The sequence below is a fragment of the Canis lupus genome, chromosome 16, assembly GCF_048164855.1.
Source record: "Canis lupus baileyi chromosome 16, mCanLup2.hap1, whole genome shotgun sequence".
Taxonomy (NCBI): domain Eukaryota; kingdom Metazoa; phylum Chordata; class Mammalia; order Carnivora; family Canidae; genus Canis; species Canis lupus.
The window spans coordinates 19,739,153-19,766,276 of record NC_132853.1 but is presented as its reverse complement, the minus strand read 5'-3'; the positions used below and the strand labels follow the sequence as shown (position 1 = coordinate 19,766,276).

Below are 27,124 nucleotides of genomic sequence, written 5' to 3'. Positions count from 1 at the left end.
CCAAAGAACCACCCTCCACCCTCTTTTAAACACCCTCCACCCCTCAAAATCTCTATCGTGGAGAAAAATCGGCTATTGTCGCTTTATAATCAGTGATCAAGCCCAGAATCGCTAATTGGGAACACTTGGACACTGGCCTCCTGACCGGACTCAAGATGAAGGACACAGCCTCACCCGTCATGTCATCTTAACCGAATACTCAATTCTAATCATGCCTTAAGATCTAACCTCTACCCCCCAGGAACATGGAAGAAGGAGGAATGAGTTACCGACCACCACAGAGAAATCACCAGGCAGAGGGCATGTGGGGACTTCTACAAGACCACTGCCTGAGCTTCTCAAAAAGGGAAGCTCATAAAGAAGAGAGAAAAGGATCTTCCTAGACCAGTGGTTCTGAGACTTTAACATACATCAGAATCATACGGGAACTGTGAGCTCAGATGGAATCAGAGCTTCTGAGTCAGTAGGTCTGGGGTTCCTTTCTATAGGTTGAAATAGGTTGGTTTTTTGTTTTGTTTTAAGATTTTATTCATTCATGAGAGACAGAGACGGAGAGAGAGAGAGGGAATGAGAGAGGCAGGCAAAGACACAGTCAGAGGGAGAAGCAGGCTCCATACAGGGAGCCCGACATGGGACTGGATCCTAGGACTCCAGGATCACGCCCTGGCCGAAGGTGGCGCTAAACCGCTGAGCCACCCGGGCTGCCCTGGTTTTTTGTTTTAAAGGTGCATTTCTAACACGTTCTTGGGTGATGTCAATGGTCCCAGGACCACACTGTGAGAACCCTTTTAGATTAATCAAGAAACGCCAAAGCTAAATGTTAACCTTGGTTAGATCCCAGTTCAAACAAACAAGTAAACCACCACCTAGCTAAAAGGACCTATTGAGGTCTCAATGGAAGCTAGAATATGGGCTAGATATTGGATAATATTAGGGAATTATGCTTACTAATTATGCTTGCTAACAGTTATAAGGAAAATAACTGTTAGTTTTGATAATGTCTTGTCTAATTTTCTCTTAAATGGTTTAGGGGGATAGAAGCTACAGAGATAAAGCAAATATGGTAGTGGCACTGAAGAGCAATTGTGGGTGTGCAAATCCTTGCTGGGGCAGTCTTCCTCCCCAGCCAGCTCCACGATGGACTATCCTAGTTGCAGGGGCTGGTTTGGGTTCCACGTGAAACACTGTGGGGGTCCTCTCATGTGGCTGATGGAGTCATGTTCACTGAAGGGGCTAGATGGTGGGCTCTGGAACCATGGGGGCTGGGAACCCCCCCGTAAAGCAGTGCTTCAGGAAAACCTCGGGGAGTCACGCAGCTTTGGTGGCCCTGCCCTCAATAGCTTCCCTTAATTGGTTCTTACAAGTCTTTTTTATTTTTTTTCAGCATGTTAGCAGAAAGATATATACATAAAACATGAAAGATGCTTGCCCCAAACTTGCTGAACTGGTTAAGGAAAAGCGTAAAATCTCTGACAAGTTTAGCTCCATTTAAAAGGAATGTGCAAAAGCGAAGCCTTCCTTAAAGGATGCTATATCCCAGAGGCCGAAGAGGCAGAAACAGGGAGCCTGGTGGGCCCACATGACTCCACGGGTCAAAACCCCACAAGTTCAATGAGGAGCAGCCTTGGTTCCAAAGGATCAGATCAGGCAGCCATAGTAGTTCAGGCTCTAGAAGGTGAACCACGAGTCAGAACATTGGAACCTTTTCTGAATATAGCACTTGGCCAAGAGCTACCCCAATGGGCCTATCATCAACCCTGGGCCTTTGCTTGCAGGCAGAGCTGGCTCCTATCCCCTCCACTCAGGGCTCTCCCTGGATGCCAGGCTCTGCTCGTACTCCTCTTTCTCCACCCCTTGGAGGATGGTTCCAGAAAACTTTCTGTTATGGGCTAACCTGGGTCCTGTCACCCCCTAAATTCATATGTCGAAGTTCCAACCTCAGTACCTTGGAGTTTGACTGTATTTAGAGACAGGGTCTTTAAAAAGGCAACTACAGGGCACCCCGGGTGGCTCAGCAGTTTTGGCGCTGCCTTCGGCTCAGGGTGTGATCCTGGAGACCAGGGATCGAGTTCTGCATCGGGCTTCCTGCATGGAGCCTGCTTCTCCCTTTGCCTATGTCTCTCATGAATAAATAAATAAAATCTTTAAAAAATAAATAAATTTTTTTAAAAAGGCAACTACACTAAAATGAGGTCATCATGGTGGGCCCTAACTCAATCTGACTGGTATCCTATGAGGAGTAGATTAGGACATACCCAGGGGGAAACACACACAGACCATGTGAAGACACAGGGAGAAGACAGCCAATTGCAAGCCAAGGAGAGAGGCCTCAGAAGAAACCAACTCTGTTGACATCCTGATCTTGAGTGTTTAAGCCTCCAGAATTTTGAGAAAATTAATTCCAGTTGTTCAAGCCAGCTCGTCTGTGGTACTAGCTGTTTTGGCAGCCCTCGTCAACTACCACCCTCTCCTTCCCCCACTCAGAAGCCTGTGTAGAGTACCTTAGGCCCCACCTGGCTTTGTCACCCACCTTCCCACCCTGATAATAAAGGCAAATTCCTTCTAGGTCAATTCAACTCAACCTCCAGAGAGAACTACTGAACCTTAGAATGTCATCAAGAGACTTGGGTTTGTTTTTGTCTCTCCTCAAAAGAAATGGTATCTTCTCTCTCATAACCATTTTGAGATACTGCTATTTCTGGAGACTATTTTGCTGAAGCTTGGTGCATCTATAATTATCAGGATGATGTTTCCTAAACACCATGTATATAAATCTAAGTAGATTATTTCTATTTCTTGTATTCTCTCAATAGTATAGGTATATTTTAACTTTAAAGGAAAGCATATGTGCAGTTCAGCCAGAGACATTTAAAACTGCAAAGGCAATTTTTGTTTGCCCAGGACTGTACTTAGTGTAGTTATAATACAAATGTAAAAGTTAGTTTACCTAAAAAGTGAATGCTTTACAAGAGAAGAGATCGGCAGTTAGCCCTGGAACCACAGGCCCATGCCATGGTCTGGTCCTGGGGCAGGCCACCTCTGTGGCCAGGAGCACTCAGTAATTGAGCAGGATATTACCAGTTTCTCCATGCCAGACAGTATTTCTGGTTCCTTGAAATCCAGTGCATATTTCTTCCCTTCGCTGTGGTCAGTTTGGGAAGGAGGGCCCTTACCACTCCTGGGACACGTGGGCACCTCACTCGGCTGAGACACCAGCCTCCCTCAGGCATGGCCAGAACTGGAGCCCCCCCATCCCATCCCCTTCAAGGCTGGCTGTCCAGGGTCAGGCAGACACTGAAGCTGAATCTGGCTAAGTGACCAAGGGAAAACCGCAGGGGAGGTGGCCCCAGGGTGAACTTCTGTTCCTGTAGGGACCAAGCCCTTGACGAGTTATGACCATCCTAACAAAGCCCCGGGTCCTGGGTCTGAGTGCCCCAGTGAACCGACGTCCTGAACAGAAAGGATCCAAGGAGGCCATCTACCCTAACCCCTGCCCCCAGAAAGAGCCAACAGTCTTGATTTTCAAGTGAGAATGTGGACTTCAGAAGCAAACCGTTGGAGATTAGGAAAACAGAACTTAAATTGCTTCCACATCTGGAAGCCGAGCCCAGCAGCCAGCCCCAAGAATTCCAGGCATGTCAGCTGATGGAGAAGCTGTAAGTCAAGGGAGGTGTTTCCTGTGAGCCAAGTCGCTTCCACAAAGCACCTATCCAAATCCACAAGACCTGTCTACATCAAGAAGCGGGGGGGGGGGGGGGGGGGGGGGGGGGGGGGGAAGGTGACACAGGACAGCACCTCCCCCAGGGCCCGTGTCTGCTTTACCAAGGTGGTCTCATTTTCTTCCCCCAAATCCCCGCAAGTAAATACTGCCTCCTGACAGGTAAGGACCCGGTGTCCGGAGAGTTGAATCCACCTTGCCCCAAAGTCACGATGAGATTTTTCTCTATGGCCCTGTGGTCACACAAAGAGGTAGAGCCACATGAACCCGAACCAGGAACTCCCGACGTCAAACACCGTGTTGAAATTCTCAAAAACTTTCCCAAGTACACGCCGGAAAGCTACAGTTCCCGCCCGCCGTGGGGTCCGTGGCTCAGAAAACCACAGCCAGGTGTCGGGCAATGCAAATGTCAAAGGCGAATTAGCAGGCCACAGGCTGCTAGGGGCACACAACAAGGCCTCTCCTGGCTTTTTGAACAGGCAGCTATTTTGGGCTACAAATTACAGCTTTTAAAGATGTGGCTGTTTGAAGAGAGGGCTTAATTACTCACACAGTCAAGAGTTTGCGGGGCTGGCTCTGGGGGCTCCGTGTTTTCCCAGCACGCCAGGGAGGGCGTGGAGAGGAGCAGCACAGCCGGCGGTGGCCCTGGCCCGCTCCGCCCCTCCGGGGGCCCAGCAGGCAGGTGGGGCCCCTGCAGGTGAGGGGGGCGAGCTTCCCGGGGGAGGCCGCACCTGCATGGAGCCCGCCAACTGGGGACAGCTGCCCACCTCCCCGCTTCTCTGCACAGAAACCCTCGGGATTGGAAGGCCAAGCAGCGCGCCACCGAGAAGGCAGCTCCTCTGCTCCCCTGCCCCACAGCCCCCCCACCTTCGGGCACCTCCCATCGTCCCAGAGCCCCAGCCCAGCAGGCTCCGTTCAGCAACTTCCTTCTGTCCTTCGGCCTCTGCCAGGCCCAGCTGCTCAGGCTGGGTATCCCGGGGCTGCCGTCTCACCCAGGGGCTCGCTGGAGCATGGCTGGCCAGGGCACTGCTCAGGGGCCCTGAGCCGGGGAGGGGGAGCCGGCCCAGGTCCCTTCCCAGGCTCTCCTCTGGGAGGAACAGGTAAGAGCTCTGGGTCTGACCCCACGCCCTAGCTTGGGGCTCAGAGGGAGGAGGTGCCCAGTGGGCATACAAGGCTGCCGAAGGCCCCTGCCAGCGAGCCCATGGGCTCCCCTGTGGCTACAGAACCAGGCCCTGCCTCAGACCAGCACACATAAGCCCCGCGCAGCTGCTCTCAGCCTCGGGACAGGGTACCGCCACTCCCTGTCCCTTGTACCCCACGCTCGTGTTCAACACAAACACCCCCACGCTTTGGCACACACCGCTCCTTACATCTGGACACAATGTCTCCCCGGGCCACACAGGCCTGTCCCTAGAAAAGCCCCAGAAAGTCACTGTATCTGGGAGGCCAATCCTTCCCCTCCATACATTCCTCCCTCAGGCCAGAATTGAGTTCCGAGAATCCCACAGCCATCTCCAGGCACAAGCGCTGTGAGCCCCTTCTCTGCTCCGGGGATGCTCTCCCTGGGACACTGGGTGAGGCGTCTTCTCCTCACCTCCCCACCCCCGAGAGACCACTTTAAGAGGAGAGGGATTAGCGGGGGAGGGGGGGGGGTGGAATTTCCCACCCAGCCTTGGCACAACTAACCCACGGGGTCTCCTGTCCCTAGTAAGGAGATGTGTGGTGGCCCGGCTTCCTGGGGGAGCCCAGAGGGGTCACACCAGCCAGTACAGGCTCTTCCCAAGCAAATTGTGCCCCAACCCCAGCCCTGTTTCTCTCAGGGCTGGCTAATTTGTCATACCCCTTGCCACATGAAAAAAAACAGAAGTCCACCCTTGTGCCAGAGCCCAAATACACCTCATCAAGGAGGGGGCTGGGAAACCTGACACCATCAACGAAACTGGAAGCTGTGCTACTGCTTTCATCAGGAGCTCAAGAGTGGGAGAGACAGAGGGACCTCTGATGAGAAGCCCCTGCGCTGAGAGCCTCCCTCCAGCCAGCCAGCATCTCACTGCTCTCAGCCCCATGTGGCTGTCATCCAGCATCTGAAACCCAGCCCACTGCTCTCTTTGTGAGTGGTCCACGTTGTCAACCTCACACCCCCCCCCCCAGGTGCAGAGGTCCTAACAGCTCACCTGATTCCCTCCCCGAGGCTAGCCGTGCTGCCCAACACCTCCTGCTCACACAGGTCCCTGTGCCTTCACCCCTGCAGTTCTCTGCCCTGACCTCCTCCATCTGTCTCAGGGCATCTACTTGGAGCTTTTACTCCCAGGGCCCTAAAGAAACAAAGTACTCTTAAACATCTGAGGTGGTCCAGAGAAGAAAACATCTATGAAGCACCTAGCATGAGCCAGGTGTTTTTGTGCATCAACCACCATTCAGAGAAGAAAACTCAGGCTCAGAGAGGTTAAGTAACCTGCAAAAAGTCACAGAGCCAGCAGGGCTGGGATGTGAACAGGTCTGATTTTAATGGAGCAAAAAGGGTAGAGAAAGGACTGAACACTCTTGGTGACAGTGGTGTCCAACAGGCAGGGTTGTGCCCCAGAGGCCACAGGCACAGGAGGCAGCAAGGCTGGTGGCACCAGAACGTGGGCTTAAGCTGAAGGGTGCAGGGACCACAGCACACTAGACCACAGGCTACTGTCAGCAGTGGCTCCTAGGGCCTGTGCCACCCTGGCCACGAGGCAGGGCTCCCTCCCCTTGCCCACCATGAGGAGCTTCAAAGAGGCTGCACAGGGGAAGAGAGGGGGGCATTTTACAGAAAGGGAGAGGAGAGAGATTGGAAGGAGAATTGCTAAAAGGAAACACATGTGAAAATAAAAACTTGGGCACACTGGGAGGAGGAGGGCAGGCAGGAAGGAAGGAAACAATGATGTTTAAGGATTAGAAACGGAGTCAAGAAGCCCCAATAAATACTATGCCTGTCCCTCTGCTACCTGGGGAAGGCCAGTAACCCGCCCTTTGCCCTCACTATCCCTCTTAGTCCAGCCGGAATGGGGCAGTGTGAGCTTAGATGAGACCCAGCAAGAGAGAGACAGGGAGAGATGCTCACACACGGTCGTGACAACCGTGGAACAAGGATCTGCGTCTGGCAAAGGAAGAATGTGAGGCTCAGAGAGGTTGCTCTACTTGCCCAAGGTCACACAGCTCATGTGCAGTAAAGCCGAATAGGAGCCCAGGTCAGCCTAGTGTCCAACCTCATTCCCTCGAATCACATCACAGTGAGTGTTCCCTCACCTAATCCTCCCACCACTGCAAGGTGGCTCTGCTCCCTCCCTTGAAGAAACTGGACAAATTACACAAGTTCTCTAGAGGTTACCTAGTTTCAGTGTTTCATTAAATCCAAGAAGCCTTTGATTTTAAGATGCTATTATTCCAAGTACACCAAGAAAGAAACGGCACTGCCGATTAAATTAAAGCACACCAGTGAATGTACAACACATTCCAATTTGAGATGTTAAAACGTGAAAAAAAATGTCTTAGAATCTATAAAATACAGCATGAGTGTAAGTGAGGAGTGAGGATTCAGTCCCAGTGACTGTGTGTGGGACTTGGAGGGTAGATGACAATTCGATGCACGCACATGCACACACACACGCACACCTGGCTGCTGCAAGATCCTTCTTTGCTAATAACCAAAGCAATCTTGCAGATAATCACACAAAAATGTGCTGGCCAGACCAGCCTGTCAACAAGAACCTCAGCTCACCAGGAGGCTTTCAATCCAAGGTTACTTAGTATCAGCAGCAGAGGCTGTCCTGACCACCACCCACCTGCCAGCCGCTGGGCCAGCTTTGCCTCCAGGAAGCCACAGACCTCTGAGCTGCCAAGTTAAATGAACAGGTAGGCTCATTCCTGGGAACACTGCCGAGGGCAGTCACACAACATGGTCCCCGATCTCCTGGGACCCTGCAGGCAGCCAGAGTCACAGTGCTTTAAGAAGGCAGACCCTGCAGGCTGGCAGTGGCAGACAGGCACACTGCTCCGAGCTGGATCTCCGGCTGGCACAGGTGGACAGGCCCTGGCTGCAGGCGAAGGGAGGGTGGGCAGGGGTGCAGCCCCTTCCCTTTGGCAGGGTAGGAAGGAAGGATCAGGGGCGGCCCCACACCAAGCCCCAGGGAGCCGCCTGTCACCTCAGACTATGTTTGCATCTCATTCCCAGATTGCCACTCTGGGCGCCAGTCACTTTGCTCCAGCGCCACATTCTGCATCTGCAGAGGCTGAGTTGGTTTATTTAAAAAACACAGAAGCTGAGGAAGTGGGAGTTTTGCTCTTCCTGTAAAGGCCCTCAGGTAGTCGAGCTTCTCCTCTACCACTTTCCTGCTTCTGCTCAGACATCCTTCCTGCAAGAAATTTTGTTAAGTGCTAAGGTTATCAGTAGCAAGAATCAAACCACTAGAAGCTTGCAGGAACTAAAAATATCAGCTCACTCATATGCCAGGCAGAGTTTGAAGTGCTTTTCATACATTTACATGGTGCTCCACAGAACCACCTTCAGAGGGAGGGACAAGCATCCTCCTCGTTTTACCTCCGAGGAATGTGAGGCAGAGAGGGTAAATAGCCTAAGATTCCACAAGTGGCCACTGGCCAAGGCAGAATTTGAACACGGGCCACCTGACTCAGGAGCCCAGCCTCCCGGCCACCACACTATCCTGCCTCCCTGGCTGTCTAACCATCCAGCAGGCGGCAACTGAGCACATGTCAGAAGCCACCCTGGGCTCAGCAGGTGGAAGGGGCTCATTTTATGCTCACCCTTACCCCACAGAGGCTCAGAAAGCTAGGGTGGGTGGCTCCGGTTTAGCAGTGGTTTAGCACCGCCTTCAGCCCAGGGTGTGATCCTGGAGACCTGGGGTCGAGTCCCACATCGGGCTTCCTGCGTGGAGCCTGCTTCTCCCTCTTCCCCGTGTCTCTGCCTCTCTCTCTGTCTCTGTGTCCCTCATGAATAAATAAACAATATTTTAAAAAAAGAAAGAAAGAAAGAAAGAAAGAAAGAAAGAAAGAAAGAAAGAAAGCTAGCTAGCTGAGGTGGCTTGCCTGACGTCCCAGAATGAGCAAGTGGCGGGGCCAGGGTCTAGACTCCAAAACATTTTTTACTACTTGAAGAAAAGAGGCCTTGGATAGCTGAGCACAGGATGGAGGCACCTGGGTTTTGAGGCGGGTACTTCTTCCAGGAAAACCAGGGAGCAGGAAGGAGACACCTATTCCTATTTTCTCTCCTCTCTGAAGAGGGAGACCGATGTCTGGTGAGAAGAGTGGACTCTGCCACCTGCCACCCTCTGCCGACCCCATACCCCAAGTTGGCTGCAGACCACACTGGCTACTGGAAGCACAGGTTCCCTTTTTCAACACTGTGAGGCTTGCTGTGATAGCAGATGACTCAAGAGAGCAGGAGCTCCCACCCACTCTCCCACACTCGAGTTCTGTGCAGGCCTTCCTCTTTCTGGTCCCTTAAGGAAGAAAGGCTCCCAGAAGCAGGGCCACAGCTATCAATAAGCCACAGAGCTTTGTTTTTATTTGAATCATGTTTACATTGCTGGAAAGAACCTACTTGTCTGGGAAGATAGAACAGTTTAAATCAATTGAGAATATGACCAATAGTCAGAAAATTTCCCATTTCTTGAAAGAAGTCAAGAAGCAGGATTGGAAACGTTGGCATTACTAGTACCAGCCTGCCAGATGGGGCAGGAGCCAGAGGTCACACGGACACACAGCTCTGGACCTCCAGGCAAACCCCCAAGGATGCACACATTTCTGGTTGTCCCCTTTCTCCCTGCAGACACACACACACACATTCTCTACCTCTCAGACCCGAAGCTGCTGCCCAGGTGGATGCGTGCCTCTGCTAAGCTTCTCAGGAGACCAGGGCACAGAAGTGGAAACAAAAGGAAGCTTGAGCAACCGTGGGGCTCAGGGAGGCTGGGAGTCCAAGAAGGAGATGATGATGGGGGGCCCAGCCGGAGTCTGGGTCCCGAATACTGGACCTGTTGCGCCCCTGCTGGTGCGGACCAGTGGGGACAGGGAGACGGCCCAGGCGGATTCTGCTGGGACTGATCTGCGTGCTAGAAATAACACCGGCAAGAGTGGTTTCCACACTCACGGGGACAGGCTTAATGCAACCTGACCCAGGCTGAGAGCAGGAAAGTCCACAGCAGCCATGACCACGCACAGACACTTCTTCTCAAGAAATGCCTCTGCCCAAACTCTCAACAGCAAGGGTTTGCAGAGGACAGGGCAATGAAATGCGTTTTGTGTCTGTGGACTCCTAATCTCAACTGTGTGCTCTTCATCTCCTCCTGTTCTCCTGGGGTCAGGGCGCTCACTCAGCAGCACCGGACACCCCCAATCTCTCTGAGCATGACCCTGGACCCTGCCTGGCTCCCTCTCCGACCCCAGCAGCCTCCCTGCACTTCAGTGGACACAGCTCATCAGTCCGACCACAGGGCCTTTGCAGTGGCTGCTCCCTCTGCCTGAACCTCTTTTTTCAAGGCATCACCTTCTCAGCGAGGACTTCCCTTCCCACTCTGTTTAAGTCCACAACACCCACTGCCCTGCTTGCCCTCCTGCTGCTTGGAGCACCACACATCTTCCCTGCCTGCTGGCCATCAATCACGCGAGCTCCATGAAGGCAGGGGCCATTGCTACTGTTTGCTGCCACAGCCCAGAACGGAATCTAGCACCAATCAGATGCTCCAAGTATTTGAGGGCGGAACTGCCAGTTCTGGGCCATGTGCTGGGTGGGGGCTGGGCAAACAGAAATGGGGAAAGGCTGGGTGGCGCAGCGGTTTGGCGCCTGCCTTTGGCCCAGGGCCCGATCCTGGGGACCTGAGATCGAATCCCACGTCGGGCTCCCGGTGCATGGAGCCTGCTTCTCCCTCTGCCCGTGTCTCTGCCTCTCTCTCTGTGACTATCATAAAAAAAAAAAAAAAAAAAAGAAATGGGGAAAGGTCTACTTACTCCCCGGAATGCCATCTGAGGGAGGAGCTTGCCATGCCACATCTGGGAGGTGAGCACACAGTGTCCAGTGGGACGCAAGGTGGGCCGCCAAATCAATGTGCTCATCTTGTCGTGCCCAGCTGACCGTGGGGCAGGACTACCTAATGCAGCTGGAAGACCATGCAGGGGGAAGACCCAAGCAGTCCTCCTCCTTGGAAAGCCAGTGATTTGATACCATCAATGCCCTGTTCCTGAGTCAAGAGCCAACAGAGCAGACCCAGAGGAAAAAAGAGCACAACCCCAGGGATTCTACATGCCCGGCAAAGCCAAGGCACTGTGCCCCACTGCCAGCACCAGGCAGCAGGCAGATCAGAAGAAGTTGCCTCCTTTTCAAAATGCAATGAGCCCTGTGGCAGGAGACAGAGAACAGAGCCAGAGAGTGGGCACCCTGTGCCCAGGCTGTCCCTCCTCCAACCGAGGTCCTGAGAGGTCTGTCTTCAGGAATCACTCAACTGATATTTTATTGGGAGCCTTTTCCACTCTTTCCACCTCTACCTCCTCCTGACCCACAGCTCAAATATATAAACTGAAGTAGAACTGTGAGCAAGACCAGTTGTGAAACATCCCTTGGCATAAAAGGCCACCTCAAAAGAGGGGACTGCCAGCCCTTAGGAAAGGCAGTTTCTAGCCACCAGGAGGGGGAGGGGGAGAATGCAAGAAGGTGAGAGCCAGGAGGGCTCCATAGAAAGCCCTAGATGTGGAAACAGTTTGTCCCACCAGGAGGAAAGGGGGCTAGTAGTCCACGAAGGGGCTAGTGTGCTGAGGGAGAGAGGGAGGGGCACAGTGCTCTGAAGAGTAGGAAGGATGGGCAAGTATGGGGCCAGTGGGATATCCACCAGAAAGTTCTTATGCTGCAGCCCAGAGCCTCCCCAAGGCAAGGTGTTCCCAGCCTCCTGATTTTTTTTTCTTTCCTTACTTGATGACAGGGCCTTTTTACAGACAGGCTCTAGGTAGTCTCTCCCACTGGTCTTCCTTGGGGCAAAGGTCACACCTCCTGCCTGCTCACCTGGTCAGGCCAGTCAAGTCCCTCCCAAGGCACGGTCTTATCTCTCTGCTGGCTTTAGTCATGTGCCCCACCCCCTCCACCAAAGCCTGGGGTCCCCCAAATGACAAAGCTGTTCCCCAGCAGGCACTCCCCAAGTTGTGATGGCTGCTACAAGTCCAGGTTCTTCCCTGGCTTCCCTCCTTCCTCCAGGCCACATCCCTCCACTGAAGTCCCAGGGATCTCAGGGGGATTAATGTGCCTGGGGGTACAGGGGAGCTGGGCAGGGTACAATGTAACCCAGGTTTTCAGTCTCCTTACAGCCTGCAAACACTTTAGGGGCAGGGCAGTGCCCCTGTATACTAGCACCTGGGCATGTAAGCAGCATTTCAGGATTGCCAGCTCAGCAGGGTTTGGGCCAGACTATCTTAGTAAGCTCGTGCCTGGCAGGTGGCAAGACCCCAGTCAATGGCAGGGACCCAGGGACTCCACCAAGGCGGAGTTGGACAGTTACAGGGAGGGAGGCAGAGAGCCCTAAAGCAAAGGTCTGATCTACACACAGTTGGTAACCTTCCCTCCTTTGAGATTCCCTTTTCTCTAGCCTGGCAGCCACATTTCACCAGGGGAAGGACCCAGGGATGTCCCACCCCTTTCCTTGGAACCCACAGGATTAGGGAGGACAGGGTTTGGTGGACCATCAGAAACCAGCCCAGAGGTTTGCCAAGGCACAAAGGGTAGGCTGGGTCCAGGAATCCAGCCCCCGCACAGTCCTTTGACAAGGAGGTGGCCTGTCAAGAAGGCAAGGAACGCGGCTTGTCTCTCAGGGAGAGTGATCTGTGGGAAAGCAGAGGGGGGGAGTGGGCTCGATGGCGAAAGAGGTCCCCTGGAGGGTGTGCACGGGTGAGAAGGCACAACGGGCCGGGCCAAGTCCAGACCCGGTTCCCCTAGCACAGGCACGGTCGGTTCTCCCGAGGCTGCTCCACCGAGACCTCAGGGACGCCAGGGACGCCAGCCGCCCGCGGAGAAGCGGCCGTGGCGACAGCAGCGACTCGCAGGACGGCCCGCAGGCTCTGCGCTGGAGGGCAAAGAGCTGGCAGTCCCACACGCCTCGGCCTGGGCGACGGCCGGGCCGGGAAGGGGCCGGGCCCTGTCCCCAGGGCTCGAACGAGGCCGGCTGCCCTGCTCGCCCCGCAAAGCCCCTCAGGGGGGCGAGGGAACCCGGGAACAGGCTCGGCGCAGCCGCCAGCGCTACGGAAAACTTCGCCCGCGCAGAGCCCCCTCCAGGGCCCGGCGGAGCCAGCGCAGGCAGCTGGGCGACGCGGGTGCCGGAGCCCGGGACGCAGGAGCGCCGGGGGGGCGGGGGGGGCGAGGAAGGCGTCCTGGCGGACCAGCCCCCTGCCCAGCCCACCCCCCAGATCCCCCTAAAGACTCTGGGAAACCGCGCCGGGGAAGCGGCCGCCGTCTCCCGGAGCCCCGGGCTAAGCCCTGTGCACCCCCGCACCTGGGAGCCGGCGGAGGGCCCGGAGGGGGCAGCGGGGACGGACGCTTCCCTGCCGGGGCCCAGAGGGCGAGCGCGAGGGCGAGGGCGAGGGCAACCCGACCTCCCAGGCCAGGGCCGAGCAGGCGGCCCCTGCCGGGGCGGGAGCTGGCGGCCGGGCTGCGGGTGAAGTTCCGCGCTCTGGCAACTTCCCTGGCCCCGGGGCCGCGGGCCCGGCCAGGTGCGCGTCGCCGGAGCCCGGGGAGCCCGGGGAGCCCGAGCCGCTCGGTGGCCGCTTACCTGGCCTCCGGGGGCGGGCGGGGTGCGCATCCCAGGTCGGGCGGGAGCGGGCGCGCCGCGGAGGGGCGCGGCGGGCGGGCAGGGGCGCGGCGGGCAGGCGGGCGCAGAGCCGATCCCCGCCGCGCCGCGGCCGCTCGCTGCTCTCGGCACCGGTGGAAGGCGCCGGCCCCGCCCCCACCCGCGCCCGTTGCCGGGAGACCCGCGTGGGCCGAAGGGCTCTTTGTATCAAAGCTGCCGTGACATCACGAGGCGCCCCGGCTCCGGGATCGAGGGGGCGGGGCCTCGCGCCGGGGGCGGGGCCGGGAGGGAGCCGGGCCTGGGAACCCGAGCCTCGGGGGGCGGGGCCCAGGTAGCCCCGCCCCCAAGGTAGGGGCAGGTGGCGGCGGCGGCGCGGCCCAATGGCGGCGCGGCCGGGGGGCGGGCCCGCGCTACCCACCCGAGGGGCGCCCCGGGAGGTGGGGCTCGCCTGGGCCCGCCCGAGCCCGCGCCCGCGCCGCGCCGCGGGGTGACCGTCGCCCGGGTTTGCGCGGCCCGGGCCCGGATTCCAGAAGCCCCCGGTTCTGTGAGCTCGCGGCCTGCCCGCTCCAGGCTCCTCTCGCCGCTGGCCGTGCCCCGCCTGCGAGATTCCCGCCAGCGCTTGCGGACCCGAAGGAAGACCTGCCAGGCCCGCAGCCCCCGCGCCCACCCGCATCACCACCGCCAGCAGCCTGAGTGTGGCGGGTCCCGAATCAATTCTCATCCCGGATCCCACCCACAACTTTCCCAATCTTTTCGTCCTAAGTCAAAAGTTGTGTCTATAACCAGCGCAGGAATACAAAGAACCAAGTGGCAACAAGAACTAAAAACATAAAGAAAGAAAGGACCCCTGTGTTGAATCCTAGTAAATGTAATGTAAGTAGAAAGTATCCCCTCCCCTTCCCAATAACGCTTCTCGATGCCCTGGATTCAAGGCCAACATGGGAAGCAACAAATCATGCGGATGTTTCCTTTTGATTCAATGTTGCATCGTGCACCTGGGGATGGGGGCTGAGGGATTGATCTTCGAATTGTCTAAGGCCAACGTGAACGCCGCTTTGCCTTCCCTGAGTTCTCACTGACCAACAAGGTGGCACTTGAGCGTAGGCAGGGCCTCTGGGGAGCTGGGCGCTTTGCACCAACACACACACAGACACACAAGCACACACACGGTTTTTCAACTTTTCTGCCACCTTCGCTCTGGCTCTTTGCGCTCAACGTCCTCCTCTCCCATATCTCTCCTGCAAATACATTGCCAGCTGCCTCTCTCTCTACCGGGGGCCTGTCTCTGAGGCAAAGCATCTCACTGAGGCTCTCAGATCTACAGGGTTCCCCCCAAAAAGGATGGCATTAGGTAGAGGAGGGCCTCCTGGCAAAGGCTTTGTGCCAGGGGAGGCTAGAGCAATGGGGGTGAGGTGGAAACTCCACCACCGCTGGGCCTCGCCCCCCTGCTTATGCCTTGCAGTTCAGAGAGCTATGTGGGGGGGGGGGGCATAGTCTATTTCTCACCCTTGTTTGTGTCCACTCCCACGGTCCCTAACACGCAGAAGCAATGTGGTGTATCATAAAGAACACTGGCTTCGGAATCACACAGACTTGGGTTTGAATCCTTGCTAACTCTGAGTCCTAGGACGAGTTATGTAAGCCTTCTGAGACTCAGTGTCCTCATCTGTAAAATGGGAATGGTACAATCTACCTCATGAATTGTGCACCCTGGCAGAGGGTACACTTAATTCCAGGCAGTTGTCAAAGGCGTGGTGCACACGCCCTGGGCCTGCTCTGCCTTTGTAGCTCCACCCTGAGACCTTGGCTTGGCCGCTTCCTGTGAGGTTTTAGGGTGTAGCTGAATCCAGGGGGTTCTGTCTCCGTTTCCCCTCTTCCCCTCTGAGTCTCATGTTGCTCCTAAGGGCTATGGGGAACGTGAGAGGACCACCCACAACTGGCAACGGAAGCAGAAGCCTCAGGTGATCGCCACTTTTCTAAGTCCTAGCTTTGTTCTGGTAAAAGTCAGTGAAGAAAAGCAGGCCTTGTCAAGCACCCCCACACACCCCGTCCTCGTGAGGGGTAACCTGATCACCATTTTCAAGAGCTCTGTGGAGGGAGTGGTGCTAGAGGTCCCTCTATTTTTCCCAAAGGTGTGGTGGAAAGAGCAGGATTTGCGGGTATTTGTCCCGAAAAGCGGTGTGACAGAGAGGAGGGTCACAAGATGTGAGCACTGAACACTTCTGAGTCTGAAGCCTGCCTCATTGTACAGCTTACCACGGCAAAGCCATTCACTAATTCTGAGTGTCACCTCTGTGGAACATTCTATGGAACGACAAGATCTTTCCTCTTCCATTTGTGAGGTTTGAGAGAAATGATAAAATACGCATCTAGGTCAATGCCTTCTGTGCTGGAGGCACTCAATAAACAGTAGCTTTTCGTTATTACCAGCAGCATGAGGGAGCCCCAGTCTGATGCAGTGATTCAGTATATGAGTTGCAGGGCCAGAGCCATGCGTCCTATCTTGGCATTACCACCTTGTAAAAGGTCAGTTGGATAAGTCTAGGCAAGTTTAATTTCCGGTGTCTCAGTTTCCTCATCTGCAAATTGGAGATAATAATAGTATGTATTTCAGGATTATTGTGAGGCTCCAAATAATCAGGACCCATGCTTATAAGACTCAAGAACAGGTCTGGCACATAACACGTGTTCAATGAACAGCAGCCACTTCCAATTATATGACAAGAGGCTGAGGAGAACTGAGGCGAGGATTAGAACCTGAAGCAGCTTGTGGAAAGATTCGGAACGCTGACAATTTTTTTAGTGGTAGGGGAGGAGCAGAGGGAGGGGGAGAGAGAATCCCAGGCAGCACGGAGCCCAATGTGGGGCTCAATCTCAAAATCTTGAGATCACGACCTGAGTTGAAATCAAGAGTCAGATGCCCACTCAACTGAGCCACCCAGATGCCCCAAGAACCCCGACTTTTGGGAAAGACCCTACATCTTCCACAGGGTTCAGGGAAGCAGTGACAATTTGGGGTTGGGGAGGAAGGCTCACTGTCTTCTAAAATGGGACGTAGAACTGAGAGCTCCAGCCCAGGATTCAGTGTTTTTTGTTCAAATGGTGGCTGGGCTGGAGAGAATTAGTAGGGAAATATAGTCCTGCCTCTGAGCACAACCCCACCTATGGGACTGGAGACAAGAAGAAGGATCTTGCATTAGCTACCCTGGTTCCTTGGCATAGTTGTGTTTTAGATGTTAAAGAATCAAGCCATTTTAAGCTAGGAAGGCTCTCTGGATAAACATCTAATGTGCTCTTCCCCCATTTTATGGATGGGAAGATGGAGGCTCAGAGAAGGCTAGGATTTGTCCAAACCACACATGGAGGTACCATATGAGTGGTGTTCCTGGCTGCCTGCTCCTGCTCTGGCTGGGATGCTTTACTAAGGGCGATGACAGCAGGGGATGGGGGGCAATGGGCCGCTGATGCCCTCATAGCGCTCACCCGGTGCTGTGAGTCTCTTAAGGGGTCTGACTTGCTGTTTCAGAAGAACAGTCTCATTAAAAACAGAAACTGTCTTCCAGAGAATGTACTCAAGAATAATTTTCAGAGGACAAGTCACTCTGATTAATTCTTTTTATGTCATGAAACTTCTTCTGCCATTATTGATATGAGAGTACTCCCAGGATGTTGAATGCCAAAGCCAGACAGAAGCAGATAGAATGTTGACAAGCAGGAGTTACTAGCCTCCAGAAACTGATGGGGGTGGAAAACACGTGTTCATCTGGGTGAGCCAGGTGAGGGAAGAGAGTCTAGTAAATTCTCTCTGTATCACAGCTATCTAGCTACCTTTGTCTACTTTTGCTGTCACCAGGCAGGAGTTAGCCCAACATCAGATGGTGTACAGGGGCAACATTTTATACATATTTGGGGCCACAGAGAAGACCCATCAAATATATATGACATAATTACAATAGGAAAAGAGCTCCCTGAACGTTACCCAGTGTTGACATTAGCCAAGCAACTGATGCCAATCGACATTAGCCAAATGAACGAACATGGAAATAGTTACACAAATGATACCACAGCTGGAAAAAAAGCATTTGAGCATTAGGTCCAGTGGTTCCTAAATTCACTTCCTTGGAACCTGCAGGTTTCTTCGGAGATCCTGTAGAAGGAGGGGTGCTCCAGGTGAGCCAGAATGGCCCCACTTCCATCCACTTTACATATAGACTTCCACATAAGATCTCATGTAAACAAGGCTTTAAAGTTCCAAATCACTAGTCTAATAAAATCACTCATTACCCATATAGGGAAACAAGCCCAGAGGCGGAAGATGGCTTCTCTTCTCACCATGGCACAGTCATCGGCAGAGCCGGGATTAGGGCTGGCTCTCAGAACTCTGTCTAGTGATCAGATGGTCATCAGTCACCAACCACAACTGTCAGCATCACACACACTGGACTTTACTGCTGCCCAAACAGCTGCACCAGCTACTGTTCTTGGTGTGGTAAAGCCCTCCATGTAGCCGGCTCAGACTCTGCCACAGACACCTGTGTTCCCTCGCCTCCTTTTCAGATGGCCGTTGATAGGATCAGAGAGCATCAGCCCCACCTTTAAGTCTCAGCTTCCACTCCAGGGAACAGATTCAACCTTTGATGTCAGAAGCAATGGCTTTGGAAAGAGAAGTGGGTACTAAGGAAGCAGGCAAAACCCTGGCATTGCAGAGGCCTCTCAACCCCAAAGGAAAGTTGTCCCTCATCTGTCATCTAGAAACAACAGGAGCAAGCCCTGAATCCCAAAGCCCCTTCACTCCAGCAGGGGCCTGGCCAGGGGCCACCGGGACCAGAAGATGTGGTTTAGACAGTGCATCGCTAAGGTCCCTTCCCAATCTACAACCTGGGGCTAGCCCAGGAGCAGATCCTGGAGCCAGGCATGTGTCTTGGACATGGGAGCCCCTTTCCATTGGCAAACAGATGGATGTTGGTGACTGTCCTTTGGCCAAGACACCTGCAGACTTTGGCCCCAGGCCTGTTTTTCCGTATAACGTCTAGCTGGATACTTTGCAGACGGGGTGGGACTGGGTGTTACTGACTTGCCCCAGCCCAGTGTGCAGAGAGGCCAAGCTCTATTTTTGTCAACCTGTGTACATGTGAACAATGGGTTTTCTTACTCATGCAAACCCAACAGGAGGGGAAAATGGTGAGAAAACCCGCGTTTCCTCTGACTCATTTGACCATCTAGGAGGAGGAGATGGCAGGGGAGGAGGAAGTCAGACCAGGTTGTCTTTGACTTGGATTGGGTGAGGGCAAGGAGGAAAAACTTCCCCTTCTTTCACCATTGGTAACATCAGGTGGCTGCAAACTCAAGAGCGCAAATAACTCTCCTTTCCTATAGATGCCTCCTCTACACTCCTTGCCTCCTCCTGGCCCAGGTACCTGTGGCTCTGGCTTTTACAAGTTGGTGGTAAAGCAGTAGTTCCCAAAATGCACACTCAACTCACTTGGAGAACGTACAAAAGGTCAAAGCCTAGGTCACAATTGAATCCAAATACCTAGGGTGGGAGCCAGGTGTAGGCAGTGTTTAAAGATCCCAGGTATTTCTGAGATAAGCAAGTTTAGAAACTCCTTTGCGAAAGGCGGGGCTGACCACGGTGGGAGCCAGGGCCGCCACAGGTGAAGGCATCACTTGTTCATCCATCCACCCACCCATCCATCCACCCATCCATCCACAAATATTCAGTGATGATCTCTCTGTGCCAGACTCTGTTCCAGGTCTTGGAGATACAGCTATGAATAAGAAAGCCTCAGTTCTCCTGGAGCTCACATTCCCCTGGGGCAGTCAGACAACAAATAAATGAATCAACGATACATATGGCCCGGGCTATGAAGAAAGCCAAAGCAGGGTAAGAGATCAGAGAGACCTTAGGGATTGGGGTTTGCTTTCATCCTGGGTTTAGGCACCAGGCTTTGTTTCAGGAAAACGTAGCTGCACCCCTGTTCACTGCCCCGGACTTCCTCCTGCTCTCTGGCTAAAAGAACTTTCGCTTGGCAATCCTTGAGGTCCTCCCTCCTGTTCCTCGAGGCGCCTTCTGCCCAGCTCTTTCCCTGAAGCAATGTCTTCAGGGCAGCACCTGGCATCCTCTGCACCCAGTGCTCCTGACTCCAACTTGTGTGAGCAACAACACCTGACTCAGGGCCCGCCCAAGGCAAGGGATCCACCAGGTATTGTTTATGAGCAGCCGACAAGATGGATATTAGGCTTGTGGGGTGTCTGAGAGGTCCATGGAACTGGAGGGAACACTAAACTAAGTTTTAGAAGACTTCCAGAAGACCTAGAGTTAAGGCCTGGCTCTGCCACTTTCTGGCAAAGGGGACGTCAATTCACCTTGCCAAGTCTCCGTTTCCTCTTCAGTCGAATGGGGAGAGTGTGACCAACTTTGTAAGACTGGGATCTGCATTAATAGAGGTCAAGGAGTGCCTGGGTGGCTCAGTCAGTTAGGCATCTGCCTTTGGCTCAGGTCATGATCTCAGGGTCCTGGGGTGGAGCCCCACAGAGAGTTCTGTGCTTAGTGGGGAATCTGCTTCTCCTTCTCCCTCTGCCCCTTCCTCTCACTCATGTTGTCTCTTTCTCTCAAATAAATAAATAGAATCTTTTTTTTTTTTTTTTAACTTTTTATTTATTTATTTATTTATGATAGGCACACAGTGGGAGAGAGAGAGAGAGGCAGAGACACAGGCAGAGGGAGAAGCAGGCTCCATGCTCCGGGAGCCCGACGTGGGATTCGATCCCGGATATCCAGGACCGCGCCCTGGGCCAAAGACAGGCGCCAAACCGCTGCGCCACCCAGGGATCCCAAATAGAATCTTTTTTTTAAAAAAAAAAGGTCAAACAAGAAAAGAAGTATCACAACACAAAAATTACTCATATAAATATTTGAGAAATTAAGATGTGATCATGGCTTCTCTAATATATAAATTTCATTTAAAAAATTGATGCCAAAACTTGGAGAAAAAGAAAATGTCAAAGACTTCTGGAAAGTGTTCTGCAAATATGAGGACTTTTTAGAAATTCTCATCATCTAAGCCTCTATAGACACAAAATCACAATGCAGTAAAGCTGGTAGAGATCCAGGAAACAGGCCTTGAGAGGCAACATGACTTGCCCATAGTCTCAAAGCTTGTTAATGGCAGAGGATCCACACTGACCTTAGAAAGGGGGGTGTCTGGGAAGAGATTGGGGATGATGTTTTAGTACCTTGCCTTGACAAACTCCTATTTATCCTTCAAAACCCTAATCAGGTGTGACCTGCCAAGTGACACCTTCTCTATCTCTTCCAGTGAGAATAAATTACTCCTTGGCTTCATGATCTCCATCTCTCAAACACAACCGTGAGGGACACACTGTGTTGTTGGGAGTGGCCTCCTATCAGACCCCCCACCACACTAATTCCTGAGAGCAGGGTCCACATCCCTAGTGTCTTTGGACTCCAGCTGCTAACAAATCTGGCACATAGGAGGCACTTGAGGTATGTTGGAGGCCCTGAGTGGGAGTAAGGATCACTCACACATAAACGGCAGAGAGCTGATGGCCTGATTAGTCACAAATTCGCAGGAATATTTTCTGATGTTCCTGAGATGGGCATTTAAAAGGAGAGAAACAAAGAAATAAGAAAGGCCATCATCAAGATCCAGTTGCCCTCTTCCCAGAACGTATCCGATCTAAGCTCTGAGGAGACATCCCTCTCCCTCACGCAAGCCCTGAAAACAAAGAGAGATTATTTCCCTACAGCTTATGACCAGAGCGGCTACCAATTATTGAAGGTCTATTGTATACCAGTCACTTCATTTCTTCTCATTTATCTTAGTCTGACTGTCTGTGGATAGATGTTACTGCACCCATATAACAGATGAGGAAACCCGAGGCTCAGGAGGGTTGAGTGACATGGCCAGAGTGGCAGAGCCAGGACTGGCACTCAGATCTGCTGGCCCATGTCCAGATCTCCCTGCTGCCTCTCTTACTGTGCAGCCAGCTTAATGACAGCAACTAGACTCGTCTGGAAGGCAGCAGAAATTAATTAATCAGGATGACGAAAGTCTGTGAGCAAGTAAGGGCCTCACACCTCCCTTCATCATCGTTGAGGAGGTGTACACTATCCAGCTGGACATTATTATATTTTATTTTTATTTTTAAAGATTTTATCTATCTATTCATGGGAGACACAGAGAGAGAGAGGCAGAGACACAGGCAGAGGGAGAAGCAGGCTCCACGCAGGGAGCCCGATGTGGGACTCGATCCTGGGACCCTGGGATCACGCCCTGAGCCAAAAGCAGACGCTCAACCCCTGAGCCACCCAGGCGTCCCAGGTGGACATTCTTTTAATGAGTTGCAGCCCACACCAGGCCTCTGCCATTCACCAACATGCACCTCTGCGATACCCCCTGGGGAGTGGCCTGCCCATGAGGGTGGGATGCCTGCCTGCCCCGCTGAGTGTATAGGGTGGAGGGCTGGGCACCCTTCTGCTGCTGACTTGGCCACTGCTTCCTGCCCCAGTTCCCAACCCAGGGAAAGACACCCTGGCATTTCCCCAGGGTGCTGCCAGATGACAGGAGCAGGATGGATGGGCCAGGGCTTCTGGGGAGACAGAGGGATGAGGTATTTGTTGCTTCCAAAAAATGTGTTTTGTGGAGTCTCTACCCCACCCTGACAGCAAGAAAGTGCTCTGTGGTCAAATGGACCAGCGACATTCTTCACTCCTCCTCAGAGATGTCACAGAGCCTGTTGGCACTAGAGAAACCTGCCCAGCTCTGTTGTAACCTTCAGGCTCTCCAGCTTTGGACAGACCCCTTGTCATTTTACACCTACCAACACCAGGGACTCCGCATTGCAAAGCATACACTTGGAAAAACAATGTACCAGGCTCCCAGCGCACACCCGCACAGAATAACTAGATGTTACTATCTTCATTTTATTAATAGCAAACGCCTACATAGCACTTACTATGTGCCAGGCTCTGTTCCATGTGCTTCACATGATATTAACTCATTCAATCCTCACAGCAACCCTAGGAGGCAAGTACTATCCCCAGGTCATAGACAGGGAAACTGAGGCTCCAGGAAGTGACTCAAGGACATAAACCTAGTAAGTGAAAAGTCAGGATTCCAGCCCAGGCAGCTGGCTCCAGAGACCGCGCACCTAACCATGACGCTATGAAGAAAGGGAGGCACGGGTCTCTAGGCTAACTTCCTGAAGTACCAGAGTGGGGCCGAAACCATTCATTCACTCGCTAGTTTATTCATTTACTCAAACAGCACGTACGGAGCAGAAGCTGCAGGCCAGGCACCGTGCCGGCCACCTGGAGATAGAAGAACAAGGTGCAATCCCGCCTGGAGCTACTGGCCGCCTGTCCAGGCCTCTGTGACCCCAGAGCGCAGCTCTGCTCTCTGCCACGATGGGCGCCGAAGGCCGTGTGCTCGGCGGGCTGCCCTTCCAGCCTTTGGCATGTGTGCACACATGTGCGTGCTGGTGCGTGAGCTCACCAGAGAGGCCCTACCCTTGAGATGCTGGGGTCCAGAGGCTGCCCAGGCTGTCCTGACAGCCTCCAGACAGTGGCTCGGGGTGTCGGGGGAGGTGGGGGGACACGGTCCCACACCCAGCTCTTCTCAAGTCCAGCTCAGGCTCCATCCTTGGCCCCACAGCCCCGCATTCCCTGCTGGGTCACCCCACCTTCAGCTGCTCCCCAGCAGGGTGCGGCCCGTGAGGCCCTCTGGGCGCCCCCACCATGGTCACTGCCCCTCCTCACCGTCCCATGGGCGCTCTGCCTCCCTCCTCCCAGACTGCCATCGGGCCCCCACACAAGGGACCCTCCAGCCAGGCGGTACTTGATCTCAGGAAATCAGACCTGCTCCTGGGTGGAGAATAACCCTTAGACAAGGATGGCAGAGGATGAAGACGACTTCACCTCTTTCTTCAGGTCAGGAAGGCAAACACTGTAGGGCTTGTAATTCCACATTAAAAACAAACACAGTCCCCCGCCCCTCCAAGCCCCATCATCTCCTAAATTATCTTGGTGATGCTAGAATGAAAACCACCCAAAACCCACAAAAAAACAAGCCGCCCCATAAATGACAGAAGCAGGGCTGTGGGTTCCCGGCTATGAGAAGGGAGGGCGTGGGCAGCCCCGTCCTAGGGGTAGTTCCTGGAGGGCCCGGGGCCAGCAGCTCGCTTGGACCTGCCCAGGATGGGCCGCGCGGGCCCGGAATAAACAGCAGCCGCAGCAGCAGACGGAACGACTGGAGCCGGGCTCGGGCACACACACCTCCCTTGTGGCTCCCCTTGCAGGGCTGGGCTCGGCAGAGGGAAACCAAAGACGCCTGGCCCCAGGACACTGAGCCAGTGTGTTCCTCTCACTCAGAGGAAAACCACAACCCTGCGAAAGCTTGTGGCCACAGCCCGGGGAAGGCGGAGGGGCTGTGTTCAGGTAGACACTGGAGAAGCCTGGGCCCAGAGGAGGCCAACGAAAGGGAGGGAGAGGCTGCTCCCAGGGTGCCCTAAAAAAGAAACCTTTCTTCCAGGCCAGGCCCCCTGCCATCCCCACCAGACCACAAGGCTACATTCATGAGACTGAAGTGCACTGGTGCGTGGCCAACCCAGGTTCAAGCCCCAGCTTTGCTTCTCATGCTCCCCAGCTTGCATTCTCGCTACTTGCAGGTAGCCCTGTGAACGCTGAATCCGTGAATGCTGAGCCGCTGCTCCCAGGGGTCAAGTTCCCGAGAACCTCTGATTGTGACAATTCCATCCACCAAGCCATGCACAGGCTTGTTTTATGCAGGTTTCTTTAAAGTCGCGTTATTTTAAAATATGCCGTTGATTAACAATGAACTTGTGGAGGACAGGATTGTCCTGCATGCTGAACAAAGCTCATCTAACGCTGTGTTTTCTCCAAAAGGCACAGGGCCGCTTTCTTGCCTTTGGGAACAACGAACAGCATGTCATCACATGTGGGGGTCATTTTAAATAGTGTAATCACCAACCCAAAAAAAAAAAAACCTCTCCCCCAAATACAAAACAGGGCACTATAAAGACTGCTACAAGGAAGCTTGTTTACAGTCTGAGCTGAAATGAGAAGGCAATGTCTTCTTCGACCCGAGCGTGGCCAACCCACATTTTCATCACTCTGAGTACGCGTGCAAATGGTCACAAAGACACTGCTGTGTCCATTGGGGGATTACAAATAAACTGTAGCAAGTGGGCAACTTTGCAAATACAGAATCGGGGGGGGAAATGAGGGTCAGTCATGTCTGCGTTAGAGGCTCATGGAGTGGGTGATAAATGAAACAGTGCCTGAGGAGGATCGGCACAGCAACAGCTCAGAACACATTTGCATCGTTACTACTCCTTATCACCTGAGGAACATACCAACCCTTGACACTTTTGCTGTTCCTTCTGCCTGGAATGTCTTTCCTGGCACTTTTTGCACCCAGTGAAGCCCAGAGCCCAGGCTTTGGGCTCACCTTGGGCCTGGTTGAACCACACTGCTGCCATGTGCCAGCTGGGAGCAGCTGTGTGACAGAAGGGACCAGAAGAGAGCTGCCTCCCGGCTCCTCCACCAGGTCTGTGCACTCCCCGGCTCCTCATCCTACCTGAACTCTCAGGCAGCCCTGAACCCAGTTTCCCAGCACAGCTTCTTGCACGCCCACCCTTCTGGCTTCCTCCAGGCTCGCCAGTCGTGACTCAGTTGCTGTTGCTGGCTCCCATGCCCTTCCTCAGCCCCAAATGCTGCACCCTCTGTGCTTCAGCCCTCTCCCCTTGTTTCCCTAACTTGTGGCTTTAAATCCCATCAAACGCCAATGATCCCCAAATGTCCATGTCCAGCCTGGCCCACTCACCTGACCTCCAAACTGTGGTATCCAATTGCCTGCGGAGAAGGTTTGTTGGGAGTGTCTTAGGGACCAGCTCTGCAAGGGTGTGAGGGGAGCAGGAGGGGAGAGAGGGACCAAGATGCCATGTGAGGAGGCCTCAGCCAATCCCACAGGCACTCTGGAGCCAGGACGGCCCCCCAAAGAAGCAAGATGGCAAAATCCTTGTATCCCCACATGGACCAGTCTGGGGTGCAGGCTGCCTCCAGGAAAGGTGTATAATATCAGGGCAGATGGGAGGACGAGGGCTGCCAACCTAGAAGGGGTCTGGACGCACCCGACAGTGTGTGCATGTCTTCAACAGAAACTCCTAGTAGCATCTCAAGTGACATGTCCACAACTGGACTGCTGCATTTCTCTCCCTCCCTCAGTACTCCTCTCACCTCCACCCCAGCCTCCATGGGGGGAGAGGGGGCACCCCTCTTCGCCTACCCAGCAAATGGCACCAACAGTACCTGGGAGCTCCGGGGAGAACCTCAGCCCAGTCCTCGATGATTCTCTTCCCTCTGCCCCACATCAGCAATTCCTGGCAGCTCCATCCCGTCCACCTTCTCACCATCTGCCTGTCACCATCCTCAACCAAGCTGCCACCCCCTCTTCTCTGGACAAATGCACAGCCACCTAACTGGTGGCCCCAATTCCGGGGCCGTCTTTACACACACACCCCAATGAGCTCTTAAAAACACCAAGGTCTTGTCACTTCCCAGCTGACAACCCTCATCTGGCCTTGACTCAGGATAAGCCCCAAACTTCTGTCCTGTGCCCTCAGGCCCCTTCCTGGGCCACACCTTCCCTCTTTGTCACCGTCACCTACACGGGTTGGCTTGCCAGCTCCCACACAGCCAAGCCCTGTCATGCTGCTTTTTGCCTCATCCCCACGTGCCTCTGTCTCTTAACTTCCGACAGGCTGGCCCCCAGGCCTCCTGAGAGCACCCCATCCTTCTGCTTCAAGCTGTGTTATTCCCTTTGGAGCACTTTCTCTCTGTATGCATGAACATTACTTAACTCTCCTCTTAGGACAGAAGTCCTTTAGGGGACGGGACCTTTTCTTTCTGTTGGATCCCTGGTCCCCCCCCCCCCCCCCCCACATATACGATTGTGGAATGAGAGTGTGGCTGAGCCTCAACAGTGAAGTTTGTGCCGGGCTGGGCGTGAGGACTGGAGGTGGAGAGCGTGGGGCGCACTCATGGTGATCACCACAACTCGGCTTTCAAGGCCCAGTCTGGCTCTGCTAGCTCCCTGCCTCTGCCCGGCCCCCCCAGGGCAGAACCAGCCGCTCCCACCACGTTCCCGGGCACCTCAGCTGGCTGACACATTCAACAGGTGGCACTGCACGGTGGTTCTTTGTGGGTCTGTCTCCTCAAGAAGGCTGAGCACCTCCAGGATGGACCATGTCATATCTCCACTTGCCCTGTCCCCGGCCCAGCATGGCAGTGAGCCAAGGTCTGGGGAATCGACCCCAGGTAAACAAACTCTTCCCTGCTTCATGAGTTGGCATTTGTGGGCTCCAGGCAAGGCACCTCACCACCTGGCAGGGCCACCTGCTTTTGGACACAAGTCCTGGCCCAGCCTGCTAGGCCCGCTGCCAACTTCAGCCCTGGGTGAGGGGCTTGTCAGCAACAAGTGGGGACTTTCATTGTCACACCTGGCACCGAGAGCTCGGCCAGCCGTTTCTGTCAACCCCAGACTTCGTCCAGCAG

General features: G+C 54.0%; 1 protein-coding gene and 1 long non-coding RNA gene across 4 annotated transcripts in view; one reads left to right on the top strand and one right to left on the bottom strand.

The window, feature by feature from the left end:
- The window catches only part of RAB11FIP4 (RAB11 family interacting protein 4), a 117,507-nt gene that overhangs the window by 24,863 nt on the left and 65,520 nt on the right, over positions 1-27,124 (bottom strand). The window contains exon 1 of one of the 2 annotated variants that reach the window (XM_072779403.1): positions 13,510-13,640. The exons of the other annotated variant lie outside the window; for it this stretch is intronic. Within the exon in view, the coding sequence (XP_072635504.1) occupies positions 13,510-13,539 (30 nt within the window). The 5' untranslated portion in view covers positions 13,540-13,640. Of the gene's footprint in view, positions 1-13,509; positions 13,641-27,124 lie in introns of those variants that run through there. 2 annotated transcript variants of the gene reach the window in all.
- Positions 14,032-20,594, top strand: LOC140606261 (uncharacterized). 2 transcript variants are annotated; one of them, XR_012008612.1, is made up of 4 exons: positions 14,032-14,400; positions 17,820-18,194; positions 19,269-19,730; positions 20,207-20,594. It is a non-coding gene; the product is annotated as an uncharacterized lncRNA (long non-coding RNA). The 2 variants fall into 2 exon arrangements; XR_012008611.1 differs by having other exon boundaries at positions 17,820-19,730.